The 24,149-nt window shown below is 42.0% G+C and overlaps 1 protein-coding gene across 10 annotated transcripts in view; it reads left to right on the forward strand.

The window, feature by feature from the left end:
- The window catches only part of CLASP2 (cytoplasmic linker associated protein 2), a 122,639-nt gene that overhangs the window by 30,799 nt on the left and 67,691 nt on the right, over positions 1-24,149 (forward strand). For all 10 annotated transcript variants that reach the window (XM_080639519.1, XM_080639513.1, XM_080639516.1 and 7 more), the window contains 2 exons: positions 1,336-1,406; positions 17,769-17,915. In XM_080639519.1, the coding sequence (XP_080495645.1) occupies positions 1,336-1,406; positions 17,769-17,915 (218 nt within the window). The remainder of the gene's footprint in view (positions 1-1,335; positions 1,407-17,768; positions 17,916-24,149) is intronic.

Genomic DNA, 24,149 nt, shown 5'->3' on the forward strand with positions numbered 1-24,149 from the left:
TTTCCCACTGTTACTTGAGAAACATGAATGTATAAACCCAAATATTTGTGTAGTTCTTATGTCTAAGGCCACAACTTTATATCCTGAAAAGTTAAAGCATTTTGAAGTATGCGTTTCTGTATACCACATTTCATGTGCTATGCACATTCTACTTATCTGTCTAGTTCATGCTGTAGATGAGGTCCATCTGTGTGTCCAGATGTGGCCACATGTTTGTGCAAGATCATTTTTTTTGGGGGGTTCTTTTCTTTCCTTTTTTTGGAAGGGGGAAGTAAGGAGAACTGAGTGCAGGGTTTCATATGGGCCATTTCCTGCTGTGGACTCACTCTGGATATGAAGAACAGACTAGCCAGAACCCTTTCTTCTTTAACTTCCTGCTGTTGTCAGGGCAGTTGGTGCTCTTTTGCCTCTGCATCACAAGGTCCGGACTTTCAGGTATCCCTCTGTGCAGCTGAACAGTGAATTATGTCAGGACAGACCTGTTGCTGATGTGGGGGTCACATTTGTTCTGGGAGGTACTTCCGCTGCTTTTACTGAGTTTTGTACAGGAGTGATCAGAAACGGCTCTTTAAACCAGCTTTTTTGCTTGAATAGCGTGTCCTACCCTGTGGGGTTAATTTGCCAGTGTGGAGTGCTTGGGATTTTTGATTCGGTTTTGGTGGGAGTTGGTTTGGTTTTGTTTAGGTTTATTCTGTTTGCTTGTTTGGGGTTTTTTACTTGTTGTTTTCCTATTTATACATAGCTCAGCACCTGCAGAGTGGTTTCGGTTGTGAGAGTTCAAATCAGTGCTGTGCTCGTCAAACATAACTGAGGTGTTCAGTGTACCTTAAGCTTAGGAAGAAGTCTTGCCTTTGTTCTTACTGTGGAAGTGCTGACTCCTACAGGAGTTCCTTCATAGCAAAACTGGGGGAATTCTGAGGAGCAACAATTCCGAGGAAAATCAGCAATTGTTTCAATTAAATCCCCATTTTTTTCCTCCCACATGAACACTCCATAGCTCAAATCGTTGCCTTTTAGTATTGTGTATTAATAGCGGCATCACAGTCATCTGAACACAGTATATACGATTACTGAACCTGAATTTAGCCTTGTAGTCATTTTTAATCATGCTAATAACAATGCTCAGTTTTGTTCTTTGCTAAATTGACTTGGTTTTCTGTGCAGTTGTGCGAAGAGGCTCAGCTAAAGAGGGACTCCTTCAGGAATTGCTTCCTGATGCTCTTAATCCCTTGTTTATTCTGTATTACAGCTTTATAGATTCTAATGAACTGATTTTACCAGTAACCTGGGGGATTTCAGAGATGTAAACTATTCTGTTGTTGTTGTTGTTCACAGGTTGCAAGCAATCTTTGCTAAATTTGATGAAGTAAGAAACTCCGGAAATATGAGTATAAATAGCATCAGCGGTGAGTATGAAATATATACTTATCATCAGCCTTAGGTTAATACAGTATTTAAATATTAACATTATCAATGTGAGATGGATGATTAAAAACATGTAAATACTAAGAAAATGAGACACAGTGCAATAAGCTTACACCGCATTAGTGAAAGTATTTGCTGGACTGCAGACAGAATACAGTTGGAAAAGGTGTTGAAACTGCATGGAAAGGAGCAGTCAATCTTTAACAAGTCACACATGTGCTCAGGAGAGGATGTAAGAATGCTGCAGAGTGTTCATGCACGGGGGAAACAGATCAGATGAACCGTTATCCTTTCTTACAGGATGTTTCTAAAAGAAAATGGTAATTTATTAATGGATGTGTTCTATTTCTTCTCAGTTAAAATGATGAATAATGACTGTAATAGAGGGAGTGTTAAGTTATAAAAATAGGTGAGTGCAGCATACAAAGGTGAATGTTGAAGTTAAGACCTGACTTTGAGCTTTTTATTTTTGGAGGCTTTCATAAAAAGAAATCCTGTTGTGCAGAGAACCCTTGTTGCTTTCTACTGTGTTCTTGATATAGTATTTTATAGTATGAAAGAGCAAGACCATCATTCTTATTTAAAACTATAAGAATTAAAAAGCTACATAACAGCACAGCAGTGGAGGGGTGGTGGAAGTGGCTTTAATAGAGTTGGTTGTGAAAGCTTTGTTGCCTTATGCAAGGAATGAGATCTTGTTTTATAGGGGAGGGTTTTCCATCTCCCTTTGAAACCAACTATGTTAACTGAAAAGGCTGTGCTAGATCTAAAAGGTGTAACTGTGCAAGAGAAGTATTCTGAGGAAAGCGTATGATTTGTTAATATCCTCAAATACACCTTTTAGTTATAAGCATTCACACCCTTTTCTTCTTAGTGAGAAAACAGCAAAGACTGTAGATTCAAAGGAATGTGTTTTTACAGCCTTTGAGGCAGTAAGTTTCTGTGCTGCGTTCTGCTTTGAGATACAACGTTGCTGTTCTTGAACACATGGAGATTGCAAAGAGAGGTTTGTAAGGATTAATATTAAACCCCAAAGGAAACATGCTGATTTTGGTAAGCCGTTGTCTTTTGCATTCCAAGTTGAAACTGCCGCATAGCTTTGAGACGTTCAAAGATGCATTTACATGTGTGTTTTTCTGTTGGTAGTTCTCAGGAGAATGGAGAAAGTTACATGAGGGAATGTAAATGCATTGAAGTAATTGAAATGTATATGAAAATACCAATACAACATTGCTGGACTAGTTTACACAGCACTTTGGAGCTTTTTGTCTTTGGTTTAAGAGAGTTGATTAAGTTTTGGGGATTTTTAAAGCCATTTCTATCCCATCTTTACCATGCAGATATTAATGCTGATCTGCAGCAGTATACACCATTTATTTTGTCTCGTAAGTGGCAACTTCTATGCAGAAGTTCCTCGTATTCTGTTTTGATTTGGCAGGATCCCTCTTTCAGTGTTTTTCCTTGAACCTACTTTATCTGTTGCATCCACCTAGAGAATTTTTTAGTGCTATTGAAAAGCTTCTCTTCCATTGTTAGTGCTTTCTCTTGGCTTTGTCCTTCATTATTCTCTGAAGGACGGTTTGTGTTTACTGCTTGCACATGTAGATTGAGAGTTACTGTTGAATTCCTGTAGCCTTGTTACCAACTTTTCTTTCAGGAGCTTTATCAAACATCTCTGGGTAACGGCCAAAGTTTAATGTCTAAACACATCTGTTACAGTGCTGAGGATTGTTTTAGTGCTTTTGATATTCTGGAGCAGGGTTTGGGATGGCAGGAGGGGAATAGGGCTGTTTCCACAGAAGGGGGGGAAAAACCCCTTTTAAACAGGCTTTACTTTAATGAGACTGATGCAGCTCTATTGGGCCTTTTTACCAGCACTGTGGTTTTGCCAGGTGGAGTTACTTCCCAAATAAGTTCACTGAACTGATGAGGGTTCTCTTCAGTGTGCGATGGATAGGGAAGGGCTTGCTGACACAACGTGGCAGCTGTCAGCTTCTTCAGCCCTGGCTGGCACTTTCTTGTGTTGACCTAGTTTCTGAGAACCCAGAGATGTGACCGAGGATTCCTGTATCAAAGAATGCTAATGTCAGTTGTTGAGTCTTTATTCAGCATGTTCTTAGGAGGGAAAGCAAAAAAGAACAGAAACCTCCCAACTTGCAGCTTTTAGCAATCTGAGTACAAAAATGTTTTCCAGTGTATTTTAATAATCAAAACATGTATAGAAAAACCAAATATTTCTACTAACGTGATTAAACACGTGGCTGGTATTTAAAGCACTGTGTTGGTATGCTTGGGTATGTGGGAGAGAAACTCAGGGAGGAGAAGAGCCTGCAGCCTGTCATAGCTGCAGTCTTACGCACGCTGGTAGATTTAGTACCTTGTTATCCTGTGACTGTGTTGGGGTGGACCTGGCCAGAACAAGCCCTTTAGTCTTGTGTTACCATCTTCCTTTATTGACTCTGATCCCTGATGGAGCTATAAAGAGGAGGAGGCCAAGGGGTTACCATTAGAGGTTGATAGATCCCCTTGAAGCATAGACAAGGTAAAGCCATGTTGAAATGAGTAATAGGAGCAGGATGCAGTGAGGAGTTTCAAAAGCCAGCATATGAGGAGGCACTGTGTATAACAAGGAGACTGGGAAGGAATCTTAGTGCATTTGCTTGGTGAGGATGACTTAAATAACACCACACTGCTAACTTGCCTTTCATTTCCTTTGTTTTTTCCCTTCACATTTTTCCCTTTCCTCATCTTCCCTTGCCCTCGGATGTGGATAGGAAAAGCAGAGATCATTTCAGCAGTGTGAATGATGTGAAAGAGTTAGCTGCTATGAAAACCTTGTTCACGTTTGTAAGGATGTTGTGAGTTAAGAGAAAACCCCATCAGGATGTTTGCCTGGTGAGCAGAATCTCCTGCATGCTGCTGGTTCTGCCTTTCCACTCCACCAGGAATACACATATCCCTGTGAACCGGAGAAGGTTCTTCAGAGCACTTCCCCATTTCCCAGCAAATGAATGTTCATTTCTATGGAAACAGGCCTGGCAGCCAATCCCAAAGCTGTGACAGCACTTGTTTCTGCTGTGTGAGCTTTGTAAATACTGTTTTCTCTAAGAGAAATTAAACAGGCTCCTGTAGCAGTGTAAATTTTCAGACAGGGAATTAAAAGAGAAGCAGGGGAAATGTTAATACTGAGCTCTCCTCCTCATTCAGCAGACAGGATGATTTGAGCTGGATATAAATTGGTACATCTCTATTCCACCCCGGCAATTTTCCTTGTTTAATGCTATGCCTCACGGTGTCAGCTTTGCACACCTGAAGTGTGAGAGGCAGGATGCAGGGGTTTTGGTATTAGTGTTGGAGGGGAGCTGTGTCACGGGTGGGAAAGATGCAGTCAGGGTGTATGTTCTGCTGAAAACCCCCAAAACAAACTAAAAAGGCAATTAAAATCTATAGCACAAGTGTGTGTTTTTCCACATTACACTCTTATTTCCCTTTGCTGTTTTCCTGTTGGAAATAGAGTTACTATGGAGACACTGATGACACACCCCGGCAGACACAGCTCAGTAGCGTGGCCCTGCATGCACCTCCATAGTGCAGGGCACTGGTGATCACTGGTGGGGTTTGGGTAGTTTCTTCAGTGCAAACGATCAGCTTGTAGCCGCGTTATTTGAAACTCCAGTTGCTGGATTATGACTGTACATAGGAAAATGGAGCTACCAGTGAAGCACGAGGCTCAGTTCAGGCCCGTTTTGGAAGTGAAGGCTGCTGCTTCCAGTGGTTTGTAAGGAACTTGTGTGAGGTTTTGAGTTATTACTGCAGGGAGCTGTGCTCTTGCGGATGCGTGATCTGTGCTCGCTGGGCTCACAGCTGCGGCTGTGTCCATCTGCACTTAAACTGCTCCTTAGGCAAGACAGTAAATTGGAATTGGAACTACTTTTAATCCCGTTATGGGATCGCACTCTTTCTACCCTCAGTACGTCACCCGAAGCAGTGATGTGGGGATAAACCATCAGCAGAAGTGCAGGGTTTGGGTAGGCTTGCACTGTAATTCCCACTGCACTGCAGCGTGCTCCCCTGCATCCATTGCATACGTGCTGCTTAATGTGCTAAGGGCATTTCCCTCGCCTTCCTTCAAGGAGCCATCTTCTGCTTCCGTCTGGGTTGCGTCTGCTCTGCCTCTGTTCTCTCCTGCTGTTCTGCTCTCTCCTGTGCTGTCCTACCCCGCTCTGCTTCTCGCTGTACAGAGCCGGGACCCTGCTCCTAACCTGTCCCGCTCTACCCCGTTCCCGTTTCTGTTCCTCCTTCCACCGCTTCCCGCTGGGATCTCTGGGCCGGGGGGGGGGGGGGGGGGGGGGGGCGATGGGAGGGGAAGGGGGCACGTGACCGGCGCGGCGCGCAGTAAAAGCGCGCTGTGGGCGGGGCGGGAGCGGGCTCCGCGCGAGGCGGGACTGCTATTTTGAAGCGGGGCGGCTGTTGCGGCAGGATGGCGGTGGGGGACGGTGAGTGCGGCGCCGCGGGGCTCTGTGTGCGCGGCCGCGGGGTCGTGGTAAGCCCCGAGAGCTGCGGGGCCGGACCTGCGGCGCGGCCGGGACTGCTCGGGGTCTGGAGCCGGCCCTGCCTGCCCGGCCGTGAGGGGGAAAGGCGGGGGCCGGGCTCCGCTCCGTGCCTTCCGCCTCACGCAGGAGGGTTTGGGTGCCTCAGCGCCTCAGGTCTCCCGCTTGGCGGGCTGGGCCCTCTGTGAGGTGTCAGCCGTGAGGGGCTTCTGGGGTGCTCCGGGATCATCCGCACCCGTGTCCCCGTGTTACCGTGTCCGTTCTGCTCACCCCTGTCCCGGTGTCACCGTGTTTGGTCTGTTCGGTCCCGGTGACACCGCGTCTGTTCTGTTCTCCTGTCCCGGTGCAGTGCGCATCAGTTCTGTGAGACAAGGCAGAATTCATTACACCGCGTTGTAAGTGATCGTGTTTTCACCTGCGCTGTTCCGTGGAAAGGTGTGTAATAATTGAGTGTAGCTATAGAGGAAATGCCTTGCTCCTAGGGCTGGGAGTATCTGTTCGATAACAACACGGGGTGTTACTACTTTTCCTTTGCTGCACAGTGTATTTTGTACAAACCCGTGGAAAGTAGGTCAGTAAAGACCCAGGTTTTGTCCTTGTGTTGTAGAACTGCACGCAGGGTTTACCTCCCTCACAGCTTCTGGTTTATGTGACAGCCGTGTCTCTGGGCTCAGTACATTGATGACTTTCAGTGTGTGCACGATGATTTCCAGGGAGACTTGGGAAGTGCTGGTGTGACTTGCAGCAAGTCAGGGAACACAGTGGGAGGGCTGTGCTTTCACAGGTGGTTATAGTGATGTAGTTTCAATTGACACTAAGATGGTCTTATAGAGATCACGTACTTGTTGTTTGTCACCCGCAAGGTGCGAGGACGTCCTGGTCTCTGTGGAGCTGAACATGTACAGTCATGGTGTGAGGGGTTTTTCCCAGGAATGTTGTAGTTCGTCTGTTTCCTTCCTGTGAAGCAACACAATTCTCCGCAGGGTGTAAACATTGGTAATTTGCAGATTGAGGAGCGAGTTGTAGCATGTGGAGAAATAACTGTGTTCCCTGGGCAAAGCCATGGGGTTGCTGATGCTCTGTAATGGTCGAGGTTTATAACGTGATGGGAGTTGTGGAGCTCTCTGCTGTATAATTGAATTCGTCATTAACAAAGGCACTAAGAACCAAGTGCTGTGCAGGCAGTCAGCTGACGCTCTGTGTAGGAGCTTTGAGCAGTAATGCCAGATACAATTAACAGTGTGTAGGATGATTATGTAGCTGTTGGTCTCTCTTTAAACTGCTGCTTACTGCATTTAGAAGGAATTCAGTCTTCTGACGTTGTGTTATGAAACTGCTAGGGAAAACAAAACCCTAGTTACTGCTGAGAAAACTTTGCTATCTTTTTTTCCCCCTGTATTTAACGTAGGTTTTGCCATGGTCTTTTGTTTTGCAAATATCCTGTGTATCCTCCTAATTAATATATGAGCATAGAAGAAACAATCTGTTAAGGTTAGTGATTCTGTAGCCTATGAGAAACGTCTTTTCTTGACAGAATGTCACTTCGTTGTAGCCAGTATGAATATTGAACTTACTATTTGTGAACTTATGCTGATTTTCTGGAAGGTGTTGATTCTTGAAGAGAACAGATATTTATTAATCTATTTATTCATTTTGATCTACCCAATCAGCCTAAATATGTTACAGAGTTGTACAGAGTATGCTTGGAAACACTATATGGAGGTGGTGATTTCAGGCTTTCCTCTTTAATGCAATACACTGGCTTAGGATTTTTTCAGTGCTCTTGAGCACAAGCACAAATGTAAGTAAAACACGGTGCTTAACAGCTGAATCTTAATCTGATTTCTCATGTGAAGATTAAAGGGAAGAGCCAGATTTTCTGTTTGCCCCCATGTTAACTGTCTCAAGCTCTCCAGCCTTTTGTTGGAAGAATGTAAAGGAAAATAAGCAGTACTGTGTTTGTGGCCCAGCAAGCAGTTGGACCATTCCTTCCACTGTACGGAATGTGTGCCAGTGGGGAAGGATGCACTACCTCAGTCATAAAGGAACTGTGTGTACTTGTGTGGATGTAGGTCTATGTTGGACCTGCAGGTTGTGTTCTGAGGCTGCTGAGAAAAACCAGTCAGGAGCCATTTCTCCCTCCGGATTTCTTGTTCGTTGGTGTGGATAATGCATTTCTGTCCTTATCCATGAATACCCAGATCAGGGTGTTCCGGGGGTTGCTTGCATCGTGTTGTGCATTATCCTCAGGAGTGGCCATTCAGTGGTTTCCGTCAGTGCTTATTGTCAGTTTGTGCTTTGCTGCTTCATTATTTCATAGGTAAGGAGCTCTGTTGCTCCCAGTTGACAAGGTAATTTGAATAAGGACAAAATTATCTGCCTAAAACTGTGAGGAGCCATGAAAGGAAGATTAGACATGGGTTTTCTTAAGATGTACTAAACACGCTGCAGAACCAGACACAAGGTATTTGAGGGCTATCTAAAAGCATATAATCAGCTTTGTAAGAGGACATATTTGGTGGACACATTTGGTGCGCTAGCATATACCAAGTGTATTCATTTTGAATCATGTAAGGAGTGAGATAAATCTGTTTATTAGTAGAATTTTATTTAAATGGCGTGATGACCTTGAGCACTCGTCAGATTTCAGGTGATAAAGCATGTGTGACTGGTTCATGAATAGGAATTATCCTTCTATCTTACTACACATGCATATCAAATTGTGGGTTTTGTCTTCTTTCAAAATACTTCATTAATGTATGCATGGCCCTAGAGCACAAGAACAATTATCTTCCATTCCCTGATGTTCTTTGGAAGGAAGGCTGTCTTCCTAAGGCTTTAATCTGATTAGTAGTTTCTGTAAAATGTGGATGCTGTACAGCTTTAGTACTTCTGTCTGACAAAAAGATTGGACATAATAAAGGTACCAAGGCTGTAGTGATCTTGAGACACTAGCTTGATTTAATATATAGTTGCAATTGCAGTACGTATGTGTTTCTGATGTGCGTTTCTGATTTTTCTTTCCTCTGGTAAGGGTTTTTTTTAAACTGAAAGTCCTGTGAATGATGGTAATAAAGCAGCTGGCCTAGAAGCTGGGCAGGATGTAACTGTGGTGCATTGTACCATTCAGAGCTGTTTCCTGGAAAAAAGAAAAGAGTTCTAGCAGGCCTCTTTTTGGGGGAACAGAAATGTTCCCTTTTATGTTTCTCTTTGGGCCTGTGTTTTTCAATGTGCTGACTGCGCCTGCACTGGCTCCTTTTCCTGTCGTTGTTCCTCACCCCTCCTCTTCCGTTATTAGCAGGGCATGTTGGTTTGGAGAATTCCTCTCACTGTGCCTGAGAGAGGAAGGACAGATACTGTATCTGAATTCAGTCGCTGTTCTGAACCAAACCCAGGGCAAAGCTGCTTTCCATGGTAAGGTCATATGCTAGTCCCAGTGATTAACATGGATCCTGAGTAGTGTTTTGTCTGTAAAGTGCACGTACTGTTGCTAATAGCAGTAAAAGAACAGTGGGACAGTGAAACAGCTGAGTGGGAGAGGGGGGGGAATGTGTAAACAAGCCCAAGGCTGTATGAAGAGACACAGTTTCTACTCAGAGAATGGATGAATACAGTGAGTTTCAACACTGATGTGAATTAAAAACATAATTCAAGGGATAATTCAAATGTGGAACTTGAACCGTTTCTTACTTAAACAGCAAAGCTGCAATTATATGACAAACACAGATCTTTCAAAACCACTGTAGATTCTAGAGTGATAACTGCATTTGGGTTTTGGTGTTCTGGAATAATAACTACCAGTAAGTTTTGTCTTCTAGTTTCTAAATGACATTTTTGAAGCATCAGGGATGTTTTGGTGCTCAGGTCTGGGGGACTTGTGCGTGGTGGTGGTGGTTGTTATCATTAAAGGGGAAATACCAGCCCACTGAAAAGATTTCCACGTTTCATCTGGCATCCAGAAGTGTTGGTTGCTTTTGGAGTCTGTTTCCATTTGTTTTCAAGAACAAGTTATCATAAGAAAAAAACCTCCTTTGGTGGTTCAGTTGGTACCAGTATTGGTTTGGAAACATCTTTGATTATTCCGGGCTATTGCTAATATTACAGGATTCTTCTTCTTTGCTAAAATAAATAAAGAAATAAATAGAAAAGCTCTGTTTTGAAATGAGCATTAGAATTGCCGACAGCCCTAGGAGAAATTTGAAGTCTAGTAAGGATTTTCTTTGACAGATGTTACAAGACTCTCTTGCATGACTAATTGTGTATTTGCCTTGCAGGCTTAATGTTCATCTTTGCTATCTATTATAAATATATATTATAAATATATATATATATATACTCCTCATATGGATATGAGGAGTATTTCCTTACTTTTATATAGTATTTTTAATAAAGCCTTCCTGTAGTAAGTGCTGATGAGCAAGCTGTCTGAAGTGCCTTCAGAGATGAAGGTGCTGCTGTGATATTCACCAGAGTCAGAAATTCTACTCTGTAAATTGTATTTATAAAAGTAACTTGGTTTTAAAGAACTGTGTTTTGAGGTTTGTGTGTTCTATCTTTTCCCAGCTCATTCATTAACGTATGCTTTTGTAGCAACAGCAGGAAAAAGCCTTTTGAAAACCAGCTATGCCTGTAGATTCTTAAAAGTACTAACTACAATTTTAAACTCAAAGGACTTTCACAGCTATTTGGACTATGGGCAAGATTTTCATGGTTACTGTTTTAGAATTTCTCTGGTACTTTTAATTGGTGTGGAAATTCTTCAACTGACGAAACACTTAAAAGCCCTCAAAATTATGGATAGTTGGAGCTTGAGGAAAGGTGGGGAGAAGGGATGAAGATGGGGAACAAAGCTCTTAACAGCCTGCAGAGGAAACTGACTTTCTTCAAATTAGGTATATTTGCTTTCATCAAGTCAAGAGCTCCACAGTGTTCCATGGTCACCTGAACAATTAACATGAGTAGGTTTATATTTGATGAAACACCCTTTTATCATTTCAAATTGCTTTGTGTGTTGACCTGATAAAAGTCCTTTGGTCCATCAGCTTACACAATATGAGGCTTGCTATTGGACTTAAAGGTTGACAGCTTATCTGTATAGATCGGTTTCCTCTTTGTGGTGTTGATTTTTGCAAACCATTTGGAAACACTGAGGGAAGCAGTCAGTAAGTATTATTTTGGGGTTGGATGGTCTCACAAAAGAAGAGGAGAAATGACAGCTATTAAAGCTGTCCAGCTATGTACCAGACACTTCAGATTTTTCAGATCTGATGTGAGTTTTTTAGCTTCTTGTAAAACCTTGGTTGGTGGAGAGTCTATCCTCTTAAAACCACAGGTTTTGTCACCTGCAGTGAACTTGAAGCATTGAGAGTAGATTAAAGGTAATTTGCCATAATTTCTTTAGCTCCACTTCTGAATATGTGAGGAAAAGAAGAGGCACCTCTGGCATGAGTCTGTGTGCTGGAGGTGGTCGATGGGATGTGGGAGAGCTGTACTCCACTTTGGTTGGTGAACAGTTGGGGGAACTTGATCAGAATTGGAGATTGTATTGTTAGCATAGATTTAATAAATAGAATCATAGAATGATTAGGGTTTGAAAGGACTTCAAGATCATCTCATTCCAACCCTCCTCACCCTAGACAATATCTCCCAAGGCTCTGTCCAACCTGGCCTTGAACACTGCCAGAGATGGAGCATTTACCACTTCTCTGGGCAGCCTTTTCCAGTGCCTCACTATTCTCACAGTAAAGAACTTCTTCCTTATATCTAACCTGAACTTCCCCTGCCTTATTGCTGTTACTGACTGCTTCTCCCTGTGTTGGCTACCTTTTCAATTCTTTTTTTTTAAAGGCCTTAGTCCACTGGAACTGCCCAAAAAGCTGGCACGTGAAGGAATATGTTTAGCTTCCCAGTTGGCTTTAGTGCATTGGAGTTTTTCTGGAGACTTTTGTTTCTTGTGGAAGAGTTTGAGATTTTGCTGATGAGCATCAGAACGAGTTGCGCAGAACATGAGAACCACTTACCAGCACTGAATGCTAGATACAGCGCTCTCCTTCAGGAATGCCAGGAGAAGCAGAGGAGGTACCATGGAGTGAAGTTAAACCCATCAGCAAGTGGACTTATGTTTTTGTCACTACACTGTCACCTTCTGAAGGACCTTGCTTCATCATTGTGGGAAGCAAATTTTTGGTCTTGAATGGGAATTTGTGTCCTTATGGTCTAAGATCCCTCTATGTCCCATGGCATAGGAAGAATGCCCAGGAATTACAGCTTTTCCAGTAGATCTAAAGCACTTGGGTGTGATTCAGCTGCTCAGGCTTAGGCTTGTAGTGCCACTCAAGATGGCCTGCAGCATCCACACAAGCCACACAGAGCAGCCAAGTGTGACATGAAACCCACCAGAGATCTGTGCACTTCTGGAATGTCAGCTGGGGCCAGACAGGATACCTAAGACCTAAATCCAGTGTCTGTACTGTACTGTGGTGACTGTGCTCAGCCAAATGAATCCTGTCCTTTGCATCAAGATAAACAGATTGATGCTGTTTTGAACACTTGAGTGTAAGGGATAAAGTGCTCACTCAATGATGTGGGGCATTGGCTTGAGGTATGGATTAGAAGGATCAACTAACCTGATGCATTTGTAGTGCTCGTGACTTCATTTTCATGCTTGACAGCATTGTTGTAGGCTGTACCAGTTCATGTGGAATTGAGCTAGTGATCCAGTCCCTGATGTTCCAAGTGATTGATGCAGTCTGTGTTTGTAAATGACTGAGGAGAGATGGGCCGTCACTGTCTTCGTGGGCGCAGAATGCAGAACCAGCACAGAAGATGTGAGGAGTTCATCTGCTTGTTCTTGTTTTGCTTGGTCACAGTTTGTAGTCGTGTCATCACAAACAGTTTCCACTTTAACCAAAGTCAAAGTTTAAAAGCAGTTCTATAAAAGATACAGTGTTCTCTGGTTTGATTGTTGTCGATCTACTGTGACATACTGCAAGCTGGTACTTGCAGCCCTAGTAGTGTTAGATGTGTAGGATGTTAGTACCGATGCAGCATTGAGATTTGCCCTGATGGCCAGATTTAGTCGCTTGTTACTTAAAGGCATCCGGGCTTTTTTCTCCACTGTGGTTACTTGAGGATCTGCTTTAGGATCAGCTAACTTCTGATTGGTACAAATAGAATAGAGATCTTCCGTTTCTACAGCCATGTTGGGAATAGGATGTTTCTTTCTTCTGTTATTGACTGTGACTTGCCAACTGTTAGATACTAAATGTCACATTGATCTATGAATCTTAAGACCAACTAAGGTAAAGTCTTGAGCTGCAGAAGCAATAAATGGGTTTAACTTTCTTTAAAAATAAAATATTATTTTCTTTAGATATGAACGGTTTTAGATTCTCCTTTTTCTCTGTGTACGTCTGTAGTTACCCTGGTTGTTCTATGGCCAAATCACATTAAATAGGTTGTTTAGAAGTTTTTAGCATTGCGGTACTAGAATGTTCAGAGTGTCAAGTCTGATTGTAAATGCTTGTCCTTTGATCTCTCTGAATACTTTAAAAACCAGATACTGTGTATTTGTAAATCTGGCCCCCACAGTAATGCTACAAGGCACAAAGATGTCGCGTATCTTGTGGTTATTTTGGTTCCAGTTGCATAGTTTGTTCCTTAAGAATTTCAGTATTTAGACCTCTGGGATGGTTTGGGGTTTGGTTTGTGTTTCTAAATTAGGTGTGTCTGGATTTAATCTTTGAATAACTTTGGTAAACCCCAAGTTTTGCAAGTGTGGCAAGTACCAGGGTCTGATGTGTCCCACAGGTGGTTATGGGGAGTGTTTTACTAAGAACATGCCTTTGGCTTCACTGAAATGCTCTGTAGCAATGCACAGCAGTTCACTGACACCAATTCACTTCCTGCAGGGCACCCCCAGAACACTGCAATGCGGTGCAGATCTCTCTTTCCTGTTAGAAGGGAAAACTTCTAATACTTGGAAATGAAATCATGTGTTTCTGAATAGAATAACCTTTTCTTGAATATGTTTTCCCCTCTGTTCTGCTTTGAAGTTGTTCATCTGGAAAAGAACTTGTACCAGAGTGAGAACATTTGCAGCCCATCAGGTCTCTTGAGGAGCTTTTGGCAATAGGAGATTCCAAGCTCTTTTCTGTGGGTTGTGCTTACCTCCAAAGCTTTTCTGACTCGCTGTGATTTAAAAAGGCAGTATTGAGTGCAAGAATAGTCCTGTGAGGCTTTACTGAGGTTGTGTCTTTCATTAATTGTGGTTTTCATTCAAGATGTTCTATACATTGCTAGCAATTCATACAGTTTTGTATTCCTTTTTTTTTATCCCTTGAGACTTTGTTCTGCAGTGCTGTTGGGATGGTACTTTCCCAGCTGTCAGGTGTATTTGCATATGTAAATGGGATGCTCTGTATGTGTATAGCCTTTAAAAAGACTTAGGATGAAAATTACCTAGCCATTCTAGAATGGAGCAGTGTTTGCATCCTTCAGATAAGTTTGGTGTGAAATATCCATCGTATTTTGGCTTTTGTGTCTCCTGTAAGTTGCATGAAACCAATTGCAGTCATGACTGGATACTGACAGTGCAGCATCATCATACCCTGCGTGGTGCTGTAAGGACTTCCAGTTATATCATGGCTAAAGCCTAGGGAAATAAAAGTCTAAAGGCCCAAAAGGGTGGGGAAAACTTCTGGTTTCTGGAAAGGACAGTACAAAATTTTCCTGCTCATGTTTATTAAAAAAACCCCAACAAACCCACCAAAACCCAACAAGTACTCAACAAAAGAAACTCAGCTGTGTTATCAGTTGAGCCTTCATAGAATCAATACAGATCCTTTTTACCCATTAACTTTACACATTTATGGTAGAGTGCTATGATTTTAATGTGTTTTAACATAATTTATGCTAAGTCTAGTTGTGGACATCAGTGTATCAGTGGTTAAGGTCAGTTTTATGTGTCTCAAAAACACTTAGGGATTTAAAAACAGAAAAAGAATGTATTTTAAAAGTAGATTTTATGCAGACTAAGAACCTGTATGAAACTATTTCATAGTGTATGTTTTTAATCCAGTGTTAACAACGTTTTAAATATATGAAAAATAATAGGGATAATGGATTTAAACTAAAACAGGGGAAGTTCAGATTAGATAATAAGGAAGAAGGTCTTTACTGTGGGGGTGATAAGGCACTGGAACAGGTTGCCCAGAGAAGTAGTAAATGCTCCATCCCTGGCAGTGTTCAAGGCCAGGTTGGACAGAGCCTTGGGGTGACATGGTCTCTTGTAGGGTGTCCTTGCCCATGGCAGGGGGTTGGAACTGGATGATCTTAAGGTCCTTTCTAACCGTAGCTATTCTGGTAGTCTGTGATTCTATTAACTAGACAGAGTAATGTGGCTGTGTTACCAAGGCTGTTGTCCAATACATTGTCCTATAATTTCCACAACTTGGGACTGTTGCCTGTGTGTTTTGCTGATGTTCTGCTTGTGCATGTAGGGGTTGAGCAGTAACTTCTGCAATTCTCCATCTTCAGTACTCCTTTGTAAGGAGTATCTTGGTAACAGTAAAATGGACTTATCAGAGCTTTTGGCTCCCAAAGCATGCTGGTGTTTGGGGCTGCTGAGGTTTTTCTCCATGAAGAGTTTTTGCATAAATGAGCAAATGCTCACTTACTATTTTTAAGATTGTGCTGCAAATAACTTTAATTTTCAGAGGCTTCTTGTGCAGTGTTTGCCCACCAGCACTGCACCGTTGTGCGTTTGAATGTGGCAGACCCGCCTGTTTCCTTCTCAGACTTTAAAAGTGCAGCAACAAACCCATTTTTATTTGAAAAGCGTGCTTTAATCAGCTTCCATGACGGCATATTCATGTGTCAGTGTTGATCTGGTCATGCTGTTTAAAAACCCATAAGGTGTTTCATAGTGCTATTTTACAGTGACCCGTGATGTTGCAGGTACCCTACCTAGCTGTTAACCATGGCTATCTACATGTTTGTTACCGTGTTTAGTTCACTGCAGCTCATCTGGCCCTGGTATGAGTGGTTTTCCCTGGCTCTACGTGGGATGCTGTGGGCTGGAGCCTTGGATTCAGCGGCTCTGCCTCAGCCTGGTTCCCATGGCAACACACACGGGTGGGGGGGATGGCTTGTGCCTCTTCCCTGGTTCCCAGAGTTTATACAGCCATAATATGCAGTTCTTCTCAGCAATATTATCATAAAAATGGCTGTTTGTAGAGGAAAAAGGGATAATGTTAGTGGAAATTGTCAGTATACTCCCAGATGTTTCTTGGGGTGGTGCGGTGCGTCTCAGGCGTGCAGGTTTGTTAGTGCAGCACGCAGCCTTGCACAGATGCTGGGAAGACGTCCTAACCGCAGCAGCAGGGCTCTTGGGCATGTCAAATGCAGGATGTTGTGTCGTTTGGTGCTGCAGATGCTGTTGGACAGCACCTTGCTTTACCCTTTAGATGCAAGCTGCCTTCCTGAGGGCGGCTGTTGTTAAATATAGCTGACATTTCAGTGGGAGCGGGTTCGGAATAAGCACAGGGTAAATAGTTACCATTGCAGGGATGATAAAGCTTTGTAATTAATACTGGTTTTTTCGAAGTGGGCAGGGTGTAGAGCAAGTGACAGTCTCAAATGGTCCTTCATTATGATCATGCAGCCTCGCCCATTTATTTCCTATAGGAACCATAGGCAGATGTGGTTTTCTGTGCCACATAGATAAATCCTTCTTCCTCCAAATGGGTTGGGAAGAGTTCACCTTCCAGTGTTGGGTATTTTTTTGGTGGTTTAGGTGTTCCTTTATTTTTAAGCCGAAATATTTTGTGTTGAGACTATTTTATTTCGTCGCTAGAGATGAATTTCCTTCTTGATTAAGAACACACACACCCAGAATTCCAAGGCAAGAGGAGTGCAAACCCCAGAGTATTGTCTGCCCGCCTGATGTCTTTAATGAAGGGCTGGGATAGTGGCAGATATAGTGTGTGGGAATGAATGTATTTGGATGGATATTTTCCACCTTCTCCGGTGGTGGTGGCCCCAGCAGATGATGTCACCCCGCAGCCCATTGGCTGCGTAGCTCCCGGTGCGGGGAGCAGAGCAAGATGCCGGCACCACGCTCGGTGCTGGATCCAGGCTGCTCACGGGCAGCTGCTGATGGAACCTGTGGTCAGCATTGAGAATTGTCTGCGTGCGGCCATGTGAGATGCTGGGTCTGTCCTAGGGCGAGGGATTGAAGAGCTGTTGGAGGAATGAGGCGGCTGATCTGCAAGAGGATCTGTGATTGTGAGTTGAAAAATCAGGGTGGAAGGAAGGAGACAGGGAGTGCTGGTTAGAGACATTGTGGGAGGGTGTGTGGCAGAACATGCATGAGTGAGAGGAGAAAAGGGAGAAGCATTTGTCTATGGTAGAATGGAATGATGAAACTGATTTTAAGGGCTTTTCTTTAGGGAAAATACTCAGAAATAAGCAAAAATACTCCATCTGTGCAAGGACATTTTCCCTTTGTGGGCATGAATGTGTAGGATTCATTTTTATTCTCGGGTTTACAGTGGTTAATTATGAAGGTAAAATAGTATTATAACCTTATAAGAGCTGAAGATGTAGAAAATGCTGTTTATTTCTCATTGTCATTTTGTTCTTAGGTCAGAGACAGAGGACAAAGTGATAAATATTTGGTTTTATTTACGCGTTTGGTGAATTTCTGTGAAATGTGAAGCAAAATAGTTGATTAGGAAATAAATATGCATCCATTCTAATAGCTGTATTTTAATTTCATGTATCCTTTTCTAGACAAAAGCTTCGATGATGAAGAGTCAGTGGATGGAAATAGGCCATCATCAGCTGCTTCAGCCTTCAAGGTTCCAGCACTTAAAAAGCCAGGAAATCCTTCGAATAGTGCACGGAAGCCGGGATCAGCTGGTGGGCCTAAGGTTGGAGGTAATGTAAAGCTATTCAGATTGTAATCGGTGTTCCCAGAAACCTTGCCAGAGCAGGGACAAACCAGAGAACTTTGGAAGGTGATGTTTAATTCATGACTGCAGTATTTTTGCAGGGCTGAGAACAGTAAGGGACTTTGTTTTACATGATCATTCATATGTAAAGGTGTGTACATGTCTGTGGGAATGTACATTTAGCTTATAAAGGCCTCTCATGTTATAAATGCATTTAACATCTGGAGATAGCAGTTATGCTGGTGAAATGAATATAAGGATATCTCTGATAGAATCCATGCCTCACTTGCTGTATATACAGGTATACCGTGAAATTCTGTGTAGATGAGATTTCTGCTGTGGGTCTGCACTGCTGCACGTGGCTGGAGGGGACTAGCCATCAGTCATACACCTCAGCAGAGGTGCATGTTACACCTGGATGTTCTCATTATCCCTTAACCTGTTGTGAAATTGGTTATGAAAGATAAAAAAGGGGGTGTCAAAATCTGTGCCAGGTGTTTTTTGGGTTTTTTTCCATGGTAGACTTGAAACAGGATGCTGCTGCTGCTGCTTACTAATTACAGTCTTTGAACATGGAAATCTGCAGTTTTTTAGGGCGGGGGTAACCTAACAAAAGCAAGGGTTCACTACTGAAGAATTGACAGCTTTCTGGATGGTTCATGTAGTCCTTCAGAAAAATACATGATTAAGTGGAAATGTACCAGGCTTCAGGTGGCTTTTTTATAAACAGGTGATTCAGTAAAGGATTTCTCTAATAGAAGTGATTTTTTGCATGGTTTTATTCATGTAACATTCCCTTATGTGAACTGCAAAGCTAAATTTGAAAGAAGATGCACATGCTGAATGAGGTGCCTTAAGCATTTTCATGTTACTAAGATGTACCTAATGTTCTGACAGTTTATTGTTTTTCTAATGTGATCTTCAGAATTCGTAATGAATTGAAAAGATTCCCATAGGGCGGGATCTACACTGCCATAGTATAACTCCAGATTGATAGAAGTGTGAATCAGGAAGTACCACGTAAAAGACTTCCTGAAGGAGATGATTTCTTGAAATTGACTCTTAGCATTTTTTATCATTACGCAAAGAACTACTAATACTAATAATACCATCTCCTTTAACCTGAAGCATGGCGGGTTTTGCATGAAAGACCTGCTACATGTAGTAGTAGAACTGAATGCTCAGGATTCCTGTTCCTTTCAGTATGTGCCTATTTTAGTAATATTTTATTAAATATAGATGATTTTTAATGTAAAAATATTTTTACATGGAGATTTTGACTTTACATGCTCTGCAGTAAAAACATGGAGATAGGAAAGCAGCAGAAGGGAAATAAGAACAGAATAATCATTCAGCTGATTTCACAGTTAATCTAAAAATTCAGTCGTAAAGGACATTAACTCCCCCAAACTATTACATCGGTTTTCCTTCTTTTCCTGTATTGCCAATCTTCAAAAAAAATGAAAATGAAAAAAATACATGGAAAAAGGACAAAATGTGAGCAGAGCCCTTTGGTCACTCCTTGCTTTGTACCATCTCCTTTCAAGTCTGGAAATCCCTGAGGAGTGTTCACCTGTGTTACCTATTTCCCTTCTTTTTATATTCTGTCAGTATGTCTCCAGTCAGAATTCTAAAAACTAAACATTTGGCCTGTATAATGTTGATGAAATTGTTCTTTGAATGTTCGTGTGTGTGGTTCTGCAGGATGCTCAGGTGCTTAACCATGGGGATTTTTGCCTTAATACTTTGTAGGAAGGATGTTACACTTTGTGTTCTTCACTAAATGGCTGGAAAGTGGAAATTTGTCTTCCAGTCTTTAGTTGTTCACGACTACCTCTACTTCTTTCTCTTGCTGTATACCAAGAAGAAACTTTTACAAATCTATTAATCTGCTTGTGCACAGATTTCTTTTATTACATGTACTGTATGCTTCCTAGAATTGCTTCTTTGGTGGTTTTTTCCCATCAAGTTTTCCTTGAGTTGACCCTCCATCTTTTTAGCATTTTCTATATGTCACCATTGATCAGCACAGCTGTTACCAGTGTTTTTATTTTAGCAGCTAGTATTTGTCTTCATTTCACTTCTGCTGCTCATTATTTTTGTCTTTGAATGTTTGCCTCCATCTCCATACTTTTTTTTTTTCCTGAGGTTACCAGTGCTTAAACCAGTTCTGTCTAGTAACAAGCTTCCTAGCAGATAGAAATGGTAAATGTCTGCACTAAGAGAGCATTACCCTTCTACATGGTATTTACAAATCCTGCATCTCCTAGCATATTAAAGACCGTTAGTGTAGATAACAAATGTATTTCATAGTCAATCAAGTCATAGACTCTTCCAGAAGTGAGGAGTTTCCCATAGGTTACTCATATGAGCAGTGATACTAGGTCAGACAAGAGGTCTATGTAGTCCACTGTCCTGTCTGACAGTAGTCAGAAATATGGCTACTAGAGAAATGTATGTGCACTGGACGAGTGTCTAGAAGCTCACTGTCTTTCATTGTGGGACAAAATGCTGGGTTTAGGGAGCTTTATTCCTCAAGAGAACCATCGTCTTTGAAGAGTCCAGCTAGGGCATCCTATTCTGCTTATCTTGAGACTTAATGGATCTTTGTGGCTATAATCATGACACAAGTTTCTATTAACTTTCCATTGTATGTTTTATGAGAACCTCTGTAAGGCTGGAACACTATTCTTAAGTGTTGTAATTTGGAAAAAGATGTACTTTCTACTTTTTGCTGCTGTTTTCAGTAGCAAGGTACCACATCTTGTGTTTTTACCTATAGTTCATTGCCCTTTTTAAATCCGTAGTGTACTTGCCTTATTAAACTTGTTTACTGTTCCAGCACTAGGAACATGGCTCCGCTTTCTGAAACAACCTTTGTTGCTTTAGGATGAGTCAGCCAGTAACAAACCAGCAAAGGCATGTTGTTCATTTAAATAGCAGAATAACTGCTCTTCAAAAAGTTGGGGTTTTTTTTCCTATCAAAAAACAATGATGTTTGCATGCGAAACCCATTTTTCTTTTTTTCTTTTTACTTCCAACATAAAAATGGTGATGTTGACTTCTCAAACTATTCCAAGGATCTGGTCCTCAGTGTGCCAGTTCAAGGTTTGATGGTGGCATTATTTGAGATAACCCTCAGTTTTAGAATGGTCTTCATTCTTAAAGCTAAAAAAACTCCCTAAAATTTGATGTTTGTTGAAAAGATATTAAAAATACCTGCTTTTAGGTAAATACGAGGTAACTGGAAAATTTCAGTCCATGTAAGAATTATTTTGTGCTTCATCTTGGTACACAAGTCCTGTATTTGCCCCTGACTAATGTGGCACACCTCAAGGACTATTGAGATGTGCTATCCTGGTAGTTGAACACCCCATACCACCTTCTTCCTTGTCAGCATAGCTCATACCTTATCTCTTCTTGTCCCTCCCTGCTCCTGTTCTTTCTTGCAGTGAGTAATTGTATGGAGAGCTCTGCTCACAGACAGCACAGTCACTTGCTGGGCACAATCTTCTGTTCATGTGCAGCATCTCTGGCATGTAGGAGGAATGTTTTAATGAAGCGGGTGTGATACAGGTGGGATCTCCAGGGAAGTTCTCTAGCCCTGTCTGCCTCGTTTCCAGCGTAGGCAGATAAAGTAAGGAACAGAAGGTATTAGAAAGGCATTTGAAGGTATTTTGCTGTTTTGTTCAGGTTTTCAGCTGTCTCAGCTTGAATGACTTTGAGTGCCTCAGGGACAAAGACTTTGGTGTTGGAGGAGCAGAGGTGGACACATCAGTTCAGAATGAATGTCAGTCACTGGGGCTGACATGACAGAGTTCATCTGTCAGTTTTCTTAAAGTGAGCTCTCTAGCAAAGGCTTTTCTATTCTGCTGGTCACTTGGTTATAACTTGAATTTCTTCTAAGCTGGCTTAGAATAACGTGAAGGCTTTGTCAGTGAAGGTTCTGCCAAAAAAATAAAAGGCTTGTTTGGGTTTAGTGTTGTATCTGGTGACTTAAAAATAGATTCTATTTCTGAAACTTACTGCAAAAAAATCCTGTGCCTTGTGTTGGAACAACTGAACAGGCATGCTGATCCTAACTGTCTGCCCAGTGTGTTTGTCAAAGGCAGTTCGGCTTCAGTCAGATGCATTTTAGCTTGAGCTAATGTATTATGAACTGCAGTGGCTGAAGAGCCCAGTACATGTTCCTTCTGCTGTCCCTCTCACCCCTCCTCTATCCCCTATGTGCATGTAATAACTGCCATCAGGCAGATGTGGTGAACAATCCCATCGGGTTACCTCCCAATGGTTTCCTGTGGTTTATGTGCAAGGTTTGGTAGGCAAGGTGTGTGCTTTCACAAGGGGTGTACAGACTGGTTTATAACAACAGATTGGTCTTTGAGGATTGCAGATTATTTGTTTACAGATGCAGTTGTTGTTTTCCTCAGAAAATGGGCACAAGGCAGATGGAATTCTGTTGATGGAAACTTTTGTCAGCTAGGATCACTAAAGCTTCTTATGGTTTGGTTTTTCTCTAAGGTTTGTTGGCAGAGCTGTGGCCATTTGCAGCATGATCTGTTTCTTAACTTGTAGAGCAAAGCCATTAAGTGACACTAACAGTTACACCAGCACAATTACACAGGGAAGAGGAGCAGGAAGCTTGCTCGTTGAAACTTCTTGGCCAGTTCATTTTATTCTCATCTTAGCCACTCCCCACTATAATTCGCTATTCAGATGTACTAGTGCTAGATTGAGGGCAGTCAGTAGAAGTGAGCAGGGGCTGCCAGTTAATCTGTTGTACAAAAAGCTGAGTAAGTGCTTGAGCTTATCCTACCCACTTACCCTGTTCTGAGCTGAAGCTGCTGACAGTTCCTCACGCACAGCTCAGTGTTTGTTATTCTGCAAAGTTAAAAGGGTAACAGTACGTTTTAAATCCAGAATGATCTGCATCTTCTCCTTCAGTCTCTGAGATATGTGAAGTGAAGCTTTGGAATTAGTTGAGATGTAGGTGGTGGTGGTGGGGTTTGTTTCAGAAGAAAATGGTAATCCCCATCATTTTACTCTAGATGTGTTGCTCAGTAAAATGCTGTTGCTGGTGCAATTCAGTTTCTGAGGGATAAAAGACATTTGTGTGGCAATACCCTGTTCAGAGTTTACTAACATTTGATTTGTAGTGCATGTTGTATCAAAAACCAGCTACAAATAACTTAGGGAAGTGCTTTTGAGAAAAGGGTTCGAAAACAAAGAGTGAAACTAAGTTTTAGAGTTTGTGTTACTCCCAAGTTGCTGTACCAGGTTTGAAATCCCCTTTTTTAACAGGGAAATTGTTATCAAAAGACCTGTAGAAGTAGGAAGAAAAATTGGACTAGTAAAGACATGCTGCTAAATACATACCAAGCATTTTAAGACCAGTGCTTGTATGCTTTATAAAACAGTTAAACAAGCTTTGATTAAATATTTCTTGGTTTCTAAACAAAAATACCAGTCCAGTATGATTTTCATGACATGCTCCTTCTCCCATATTGCATTGTTCTGGTGTTTTGTTATCCCATGATGTACAGCTTTGTAGGGAGAGAGCATCAAGGTGGTGCAGGAAGTGAAGCAGTCCAAAGTTGTTGTGATATGATGGAAATATTTCAAATGTTTCAGTTAGAGGGGAAGAGCTCTCCCACAGGAATTAATTCCTGGGTGAGAAAACTGGTAGTGCAAAAGTCTAGGTAATTTCTTTGCTTGCATACAGTACTCTCTTGGTGCTGAGCTCTTCACAATGCTGAACTGAAAGCCTTATGACTGGAAACCACTTCCTTCAAAAGAAGACTCCTGGAGCCTCACAAAATGTTAGAAATCCTTAAATTTAACTTACAAGGGTGTGATCTCTCTCCGTAGTCTGCAGGAAGTCTCCATCCCCAGAGTCACTGAACTTGAGTTAAAACCAAACCAAACCAGCAACACAACAGCAATAAAAGAATCAAAGAACAAGCGCCAAACACAAACCCACTCTAAACCTCAGAGCTGCTTCAGCTGGTAATTTACTCCCGTATCAAGTCTGTTATGTTTAGTGGATTCTCACCAGCTTCCTGAACTTCCAGGTCTCTCTTGTGATCCTGTCTAACCAGAGTGCTTGAAGGGTAAGAATAAGTAGAAGTTAGGATGAAAACTAACAGATAATGTAGATAAATGCCTCGTGTGGATTGTTCTTCTTCTTCAGATGCTTTTCTGTTCTGGGTCTCAGCCGCGG

The sequence above is a fragment of the Psittacula echo genome, assembly GCF_963264785.1.
Source record: "Psittacula echo genome assembly, chromosome: 2".
NCBI lineage: Eukaryota > Metazoa > Chordata > Aves > Psittaciformes > Psittacidae > Psittacula > Psittacula echo.